General features: G+C 46.5%; 1 protein-coding gene across 1 annotated transcript in view; it reads right to left on the bottom strand.

Annotated features, from left to right (window-relative positions):
- Positions 1–409: 409 nt before the first annotated feature.
- HMCES (5-hydroxymethylcytosine binding, ES cell specific) overlaps positions 410–8,351 on the bottom strand; it is a gene marked incomplete at its 5' end in the record, with an annotated part of 9,658 nt that continues 1,716 nt past the window's right edge. The window contains 5 exons of the mRNA XM_025196805.1: positions 410–3,358; positions 4,028–4,220; positions 4,802–4,974; positions 5,776–5,895; positions 7,229–7,372. Of these exons, the coding sequence (XP_025052590.1) occupies positions 3,158–3,358; positions 4,028–4,220; positions 4,802–4,974; positions 5,776–5,895; positions 7,229–7,372 (831 nt within the window). The remainder of the gene's footprint in view (positions 3,359–4,027; positions 4,221–4,801; positions 4,975–5,775; positions 5,896–7,228; positions 7,373–8,351) is intronic.

Genomic DNA, 8,351 nt, shown 5'->3' with positions numbered 1-8,351 from the left:
AAACACATTCTCTTCCATCCCACACACCTACAATACTATTGCATCCAGGCACCTACAGTGCTAAAGCATGCACTCAGTTTTCTAAGATAGCTGGCCCAGGGCAAAGCACAGCTGGAAGGGGGAGCCTGCAGCTGAGACTGGAGAAACCTAACACTGGGTTTTCCCCAAAGGACTTAATTTACCCATACACACACTTCTGGTTAAGATCATTAACAACCAGTGTGGTCATTCTCCACCAGATTAGCAATACTAACAGACTTGCCTGTAAAGGTGTTATGCAGAGATTGCATCCTAAAGATAATTGCCTGGTGATCATCACACTCCCAATGCTTTGCATCTGCAAGATGCTCTGCATACAGTCAGTCCTATCAGTCCTGTGGTGGGTGAAGGCTTACTTCCCATTTAAGACAGGGAAGTTTCCAGCAGCCCAAGGCTAGAGAAGGGAGACACCAATGTAGTCTACAGTAGATGGGTGTCTGTTCACTCCTTTAATAGCCACAAAGTACTTCAGAGGAACTCCTGAGTGCCTGCTTGGGCTGGCTTGAAGAGGCTGTTCTGTACTGGTTGTTCATCTGCAGCCAATGCAGCAAGGAGGGAGAGTGCAGCAAAGTTGTTCTGCCTTGGGAGGAAAATGCTTGGCACAGAAAGGAATCCATTTCTCATGTTTTGTCTTCTGCCTACAGAAGCCCGTAGATGGTGCTGAGGCAACGGGCCCAGGGACTACAAATCAAGACCTGTTATTTTGACAGTCTGGAACAGGCCTGGGATAAACAGCAATTTGTTCACCTTGGCAGCTGAATGCTGGAGGGGATGTGGAAGGGGCTGCAAAGCTGCCTCTGCCTGGTTTCTCCTAAGCACAGAATGAGGGAAGACCTAAATCCATGGAGCAGGCAGCAAGAGAGGTTCCTTTCCTGGTTCCCTACATGGCTCAGTGGAGCATTTTCCCCAATCAGTGGTGTGTACTGGACTCAGGACTCAGATGTAAGATCACACATTGGATCCAAAGCTCTTAAAGGGCCTTCCCTCCTCACAGCACGGGCAGCTCTAGCATCTTGACCAGCATCCAGGCAACCTGCATGTTGCCTTACTCCAGGGGCTGCCCAAAAGTCTCTCCAGCAGCAAGAAAGCCTCTGTAAAGCTCTCTGAACAAGCAGTTTGGAGAGCTGCCTTCAACATGGGCCTTCCCAGAATAGTTTCATTAGCAAATAGCCCCTCCCTACCTCTTCAGAACTTTATTCCACCAACAGCCTCCCTCGCTTCCCTCTTGCCCACTATCCCCTTCCAGAGTCATCTTATTCTTTTCCGCCAGAAGTGAGGAAACCATGCTCTTCACGCTGGTTGATGAATGGATGTTCTGAGCCTGCCACCTGGTACAGACAGACACACACATGCATGGGACACCTCACAGACAAATCCATTGCTTTATTTTCTACAAACTATTGTGTCAGAAGCAAACAAGCAAGGCTTTACAGAGCAGCCCCCACACACTAAGGTCTTTGCTTTCACTTCTGACTCCAATGGTGTCCAATCAGACAAAGACAAAAAAATGCAAGTTACTTTAGTGGTACTCTAGTGATCTGGACTGTAATGGCATGCACTTTCCTAATCAGGTACAGCTCAAAGCTAACTCTGACCATCTTACTCAAAAGAGTAATTGTTAGCTCGCTGAATGGAGAGTTCAGAAAAACACTCTCTTAAAACCGCGCTAACAAAACAGCACCACAAACAACATGACCAAGACCCGTTCCCCACCCCAAAGGAAAAAATAAAGGCTATGAGATGAAGACTCATGACTGCCCAAGGAGATGGATAAAACCCAGTCATCACTTTCTGGAACCCTGCTAAGATTTTGCCAATATGCTCAGCCCTTCTGAAAATCTTTTCTCCTCAAATTCACCACATCCAGCTGTTACTGGCAGTAAGGGCCATCATGCAGGCAATATCCAATGCCCCATTTTTTCCAATGTTTCATCTAACCCTGCTTAGAGCAAGGTTAACAGTGGTTAAAATGCTGACTCCTCACTGAAATTAGAACTTCTCCTGCTGATGCTGCAGAGAGCAGCAGCAGTAGAAAATCTGAGGGGAAAAATCTCATGTAGCGCTAAAAAATCTGACATAGAGACAGTCTAAGAAACTGGCACAAAATATTATAATGCCAGTGAGAAAAGCCCCTGAGGCTTAGCACGCAGGCTCCTTGAAGGCAGGTCAGCTTGTCAGAAATGGGACAGGCAATGAGTCATAAAAACAATTTAAGGTAAAGGCACTTTTTTAACGTTTGCCAGCAAAACTGAGTTAATGAGGATCACTTTGTGTATGTCACCCCACACACACACACACACACACACTCTCTCTCTCTCTCTCTCTCTCTCTCTCTCTCTCTCTCTCTAATCCTCCTCAGTTCTACAACAGAAAGCTTCCTGAGTTTTAATAGGACCCTGTTCCCTTAATATCTATTTATACAACCTTCCTCTTCTCCACATATAGCCCAAGAATCCCCCTGCCATAGTGCTATGGCATTTCTGAATGCTGTAAGGCAAAGCAAGAGGGAGTTAGCACAGAATTTCCAGGCCTTGGACAAAGGGGAGGCGAGAAGGATGGGGAATGTCTCACTGAAACATTAACTTGCTGTTGGCCCTTTGGTTAAATTCCCAGCTGCAAATGTCTTCCAGCATCAGCAGCGTCAAGGAGACACTGTAAAGAAGATAGGTGCCAGCTGGCACGATAGAAAGGAGAATCTGCGGAATACCAGGGCAGGAGAGAAATTAACCTTCAGATATTCCATAGTCACTGGTCCCTGTCCAGAGGGTCAAGTGCCTCTCTCACCATCACATACGTATTTGGTATATAGGTGTTCCCACAGCAAAGTCACTGCCAGCAATGCACGCGGGGGGGGGGGGGGGGGGAACAGCTGTGGGAAGTGACCGTGCCTGCCTAGTGGAAGACAAAGTCAACACCACCCTCCTGAGTCAGGAAACATACAAGACAATGGGAACACTGAGCTACACCATCAAATCAATACAAGGGATCAAATTGAAATGCTCCATGCAGCAAAGTCATGGGAATCTCAGCACCAATCTGCAGGGCCTAACAAGATAACGTGTCGCATCTCCTTAGGAACTGGAAACAGGGAATGACCTCCAAATGGCCAGACTGGCTCCTATATCTTGGGCCTCTTAGCAGGAGATTCTCCTTCCTCTTTCTTCAGCCACTGGTGCATTACATTCGCACTGGTTCTTTTGGGTGTAGCAGCTTGGATGAACTGACTGGACCACCTGGGCAGGTCGTCTTCCTGTTTCTTGGGAGATTTGTTTTTTAACCAATCCAGCATCATTTTACTGCTGGCGCTGGCTTTGGTCTCCTGGGAGGACAAATGACAAACACAGAAATAGAAGTAGCAGAGAAATACCAGGTCATATACAAGGGACATCAGCAAATTCATGTTGGTACTGGCATCCAAGAGCTGGGCCCCAGATCCACAGCCTGCAGAAGGTTTCACAGGGAGGTTCCCAACAGGTTCATCCCAAGCTCCATTCAAAGGGGAATATACCTCATGAAGTAGGAGGCCCATGGCTGATTTCTGTAAGAGTGGGGGAGGGAGCAGGAATCCCTAATGGCCCTTTACTCTCTGACATCTCCCCAGCTCCAGCTGAAGATGGGTAGCAGCCTGCAGTCTCTTTGGTACCTGTCAGCACCATCTTCTGACAGAAAGGGCTGCCCTGAATGATTACAATGCACAATCTCCCTCCCATGCCAGAAGCAGAATGGCTGCTGGCTTGGCTCAACAAGTGAGCAAAACATGGGGTTTATTCACTCACAGTGCTCAACTGTCCAAGATCATTCTGGACTTAAAGATAACAGAACTGTGAAAGGTGGAGAGCAACACTTCTCTAACAGGTGGGAAAGTTTAATGATGCGTGCATCAGGAAAAGGGAAATCCCTAGCGGGAAGACTACAAACAGAACAAATCTTTATCTTCAGACAGTATTAGGGTAGGGAGGCCTGATTCATGTCTGGCCCTGGCTCTCACCTGCTTGAGTCCTAGCTCAATGGGAGCGAGGCATTCTGGTGTGTCGTTCCGGGAGTTGCTCACCAGGGTGGACACTGGGTAGAAAGTGATGTGCTCCGTGGGCTGTATAAGCTTAACTGCTTCCTGGGTTGGCACCTCTGCAAAATCCAGCCATTTCCTGATGGCCTCATCCCCATCTAGGATAGCTGGCATCCTACATGAGGGAAGAGACCTTTAGATCATGTTGATGCATGGAACTTGCCTGCCACATGGTAGAACTGAGTCATCTGGGGGCAAGCCAAGCTAAGTGCCAGCATTAACAGATAGCTGACTGCAGGTACATCAGGACGAACCATGTTGGCAGCAACTCCCCATATGTAAAGAGCAAGCTGGGTGGCATGGAGACCCCACTGCGGAGCAATACATAGCTTGTTTGTGAGGCTGGCGACATATTACTTTCATTAAAGCAGCCCCCAGAAAAGGTCCTGATTGACAGTCATTAAACAGGCCTGTAGGCAATCCCACAGTGACTTATGGGAAGGGCAAGATTCAGTGACCACAAACATGTCAGTCACATGCTAATGCATGTCCTAGGGGGTCAGGTGAAAGAAGCAGGAAAGAGTTTCTGGCCTGTGTGTTCCTGACTGCCAAGGCTGTGCATTTATGGGAATGCAGTCACGCTACCGGCTCCACATGGAAAGGAGAAGAGGAAAGGTTTGCCCTTTCCTATACTTCCCACTAGTCTTAGCTGCCCTATAGTATGCTCTGTAACCCACACCGGCCAGTCTCACTTGCCTGTTATGGATGAAACTTATGGCTTTGGAAGCATTCACTGTAATGATGGTGTAGGTGTACAAGGGATCCCCTCCACTGGGAGGCTGCCAGCAATCAAAAATCCCAGCCATGGTGAGTAACTTCTTGCCTTTCCATTCCTCCTCCTCATTGCCCTCTTCTTCCTTCATGTCTGACTGGAAAGGAAGATCAGGCACAATCACTATCTTACTAACCCCAGCCCCGTGTTATGCCGTTTCAACATAAAGGCCTTTAAAGGGCAGCTGACGCCTCACAGAAAATGCTAAACCCAGTGCAGGTCAGTGTCTGAAGGCTCAACTACTATTTTAACTGCTTTTCTATGTTTAGGGACCTTCCCACAAAAGCTCCACTAGGAGCCTCATCTTCCACTGCTGCTGCTTCCCCTCCCAAAGCCAATACCTTCCACCTGCACAGCATAACCTGTCACTTTAGAAATGACTGCAAAGCTGCAGGAGACAGGAGAGGATAAGCAGAAGTAGCAGATCAACTGTCTCATGAGACAAATCAGGTGTCCAGACAAAAAAAAAGAGCAAGGTGGCAGAACGTGACAGGCAGAATCATTTCTGCGATCATCTAAAGTGATTCCCTGTGAGATTCAAGCCATGGGAATTCTGTGTGCTCAGCACCCCTCAGGATCAAACTCACAGATCAAAGGGAGCTTGCAGTGAGCTACATAGAGGCCACCCACATATTGCAGCTTGAGAGGTTTGTTTTGCTGCATTTCCGGGGTTTGTCACTCTGGGTGCTAATAGGCAGCACCCCACACCACCAAAGGCTTCTTTCCACCTGTCTCACTGCACGCACAGCCTCCACTATGAGTGTTTCAACCCTGAACACAGCTGAAAAAAAATGAGCTCTGTAACCCATAATTAATATTTCTGAGCTGTTCTGGAACAGGAAATCGCCAATGGCTTAGTAGCAAATGCCTAAACACCACCAGGCTGGGAATCCAGTACCATTTCTTGCTTAGTCTGTGGGAAGTAAATGAAATAGGGCTGCTTCTCTCCATTGCGTTGCTGCCACTCATAGAATCCATCCGCCAGCACGACGCAGCGCCTGCCCTTGACAAGAGGGCCCTTTGAAGAGAGAAAATTTGACCATGTCACAAATGAAAGCAGATGGCAGACTGGGATGTATTGACATCAAAGAAAGCTGCTTGGTGGGGGAGAGAGGAAGGATGACATCATGGCTTAAATGCACGGAAGACCTTGCTTTTTGACACATTGCATTTTCCTGCTCATCCTCAAATGCTCAGGTATTAGGTCTGTGGATCTGCACTGGGGGTCACATAAACCTATGCTTTGTTTTCAGGGCTTATGTTAGCATGTAAATGCTTTAACAAAAGAAGACTCTCATCCCATATGGCAAACTGCTGCCTAAGTGGCTTCTGCACAATGATTCAACAGGTTTTCACCCAGACACAACAGTAAATTATAGTGGTAGCATGTGACATTGGTCCCAGTGCGAGGTGGAAATGTAGCCATTCTATTCCACTCAAGAAGTTGTGTTAATAAAAATAGGTCACTGGGGCAACTGGAGCTTTGTCCATTGCCTCCCCTGGCATCAGTGAGAGAGAGAGCTTAAATAAGCCTTGAAGAGTCTTTGCAAGGGTCCATGATTCTCTCTCTTGCTGAAAGCCATGAGTTGTAAGGCAAAATAATTCTCTGTGTCCTCACCTCCACTCCTTGCATTCTTCAGCACTTGGAAGAATGCCCCAATTCCTTCCTACAGACATTTCCCCCACTTCCACATAGCATGCCAGGATGCCCATCTTCCAGCTGAAAAAGGCTGGCTAAGTCTCCTTACAGAGTCCGCTGTGCCACTGCTAAGTTGGCTTGACAAGCTTTTATTAATTTCACATAGCATTTTATTCCCGAATGAGTTGTATGCAGCCAATGCTGCCTTTGTTTTCTCCAGCCTGACCGGTACTTGAACCAAACAGCAGGTTATATCAAGGCCACCCTGTCAAATGCAGCATGTGAAAAGCCATTACCTGACGAGTTCTCCTATTTCATGGAAATGGAGATGCTGGTTGTACAATGTGCAAATACAAAGGACTTTTTCTAAACACCTGGGGCAACAACAGCCAATACTTGTTAGGGAGAGCCTCTAGCTCTGGTCTCTAGCTTACCAGGTGGTAGTAGCACTGCTGAGAGTTGATGATAGCAAAAATTTCCCCCATTGGATCACAGAAAAATCTGGCTGGTAAGGACCTCTGGAGGTCATCTAGTCCCATCCCATCCCATCCCATCCCCCCTACTAATTTGACCACGGGGTAAAATTCCTTCCTGACCCTGAGCAGACAGGCAAGACCCTTGACCAGGAATCTCTGTGTTGTGGTACCAGAAGGAGCACTGGCACACCCCAGTCAAAATCCTTTTGTTAAATGCAAAGATACTGTAGACTCACCCTGTAAGAGAGTTTCTCCATCATGGTGTCACTGCGACAGTTGAAGGTGCTGTACTGCATCTTGGAAGGATTATCTTCTTTGAACCAGGCCGGGACCAGTCCCCAGCGCATAGGCACCAGGACACGCTCTGAAGGGTCAGCATCCTTCCACATAAAACAGAAAAGCACCTTATGCCAGCACATGTATGAGTGGAAAGCAAATTTCAAAGTAATCAAAGCATCTTGCAGCTTGCTGCCTTTGTATTGTACAGTGGAGGCTACAAACCTCACAGCAAACTCAGCTACTGCAACTGCTGGCAGAGGGCCTACCGAGAAAAAAGGAACTTATAGATAACTCGTTAAAATAACGCAGCACACATTAAGCAGAAAGTCAGATTACTTTCTCTGCCAGGAATGTAACTGTGGATTGCTGCTCTGTGAATTACATTCCTGTCACTTCCGTTTTGTAAGAGTCTGCCTGGATACAGTCAGTGCAGATGGAATATGGCTGCCATTCCCAAGTGATGCAAAAATAATCAGTATTACTACTCCTACGAAGGAGTTATTAAAGTATGCAATAATTAGCATACAGTAATATTTGTTTGAGCAAAATAACCGTACGTGGTTGGGTATAAGGAAAACCCCTACATAAATAACATTATTTATATTTAATGACAATATCTCGAGTTTTCTTCCAAATTCAGCACCCAAAAAGGCCAAGCAATTATGCCACCTCTGAGCCCTCCCCTTTATAATGAACAAAGAAAAAGGGGAACATTCAATCTCTTTGCTCAGCTTAATTAAAAACATTCTTATGTCACAACCAATAATTTGGTCTTTATTAACCTAGTATTTAAATTCAGGGTACTTTCACTTTTTGTAGAGTAACTAATGTTTGCAAATTTTCTCAGTTTGGACAATGGAAACGCACTAGTGGGTTTCACTTCTGCTTCACATGAATTTCACTTTGTAATTCTGAGGGCGCCAATGTTTGGATGGCCAAAACCACAGAGAAGAGTTGGTATTTCCCCCAAACTACACAAATTTTAAAGGCAAAGACATGCATTTCTGTATGTTACATATAACTTTTCAGTCCTTCAAGCGCATCAGAAAGACGAAAAGGGCAGAAGATGACCCGGTTCAG

This window comes from Alligator sinensis, unplaced genomic scaffold (assembly GCF_000455745.1).
Source record: "Alligator sinensis unplaced genomic scaffold, ASM45574v1 scaffold839_1, whole genome shotgun sequence".
In the NCBI taxonomy this organism is placed as follows: Eukaryota; Metazoa; Chordata; order Crocodylia; family Alligatoridae; genus Alligator; species Alligator sinensis.
This window is presented reverse-complemented; position numbering and strand designations above follow the sequence as displayed.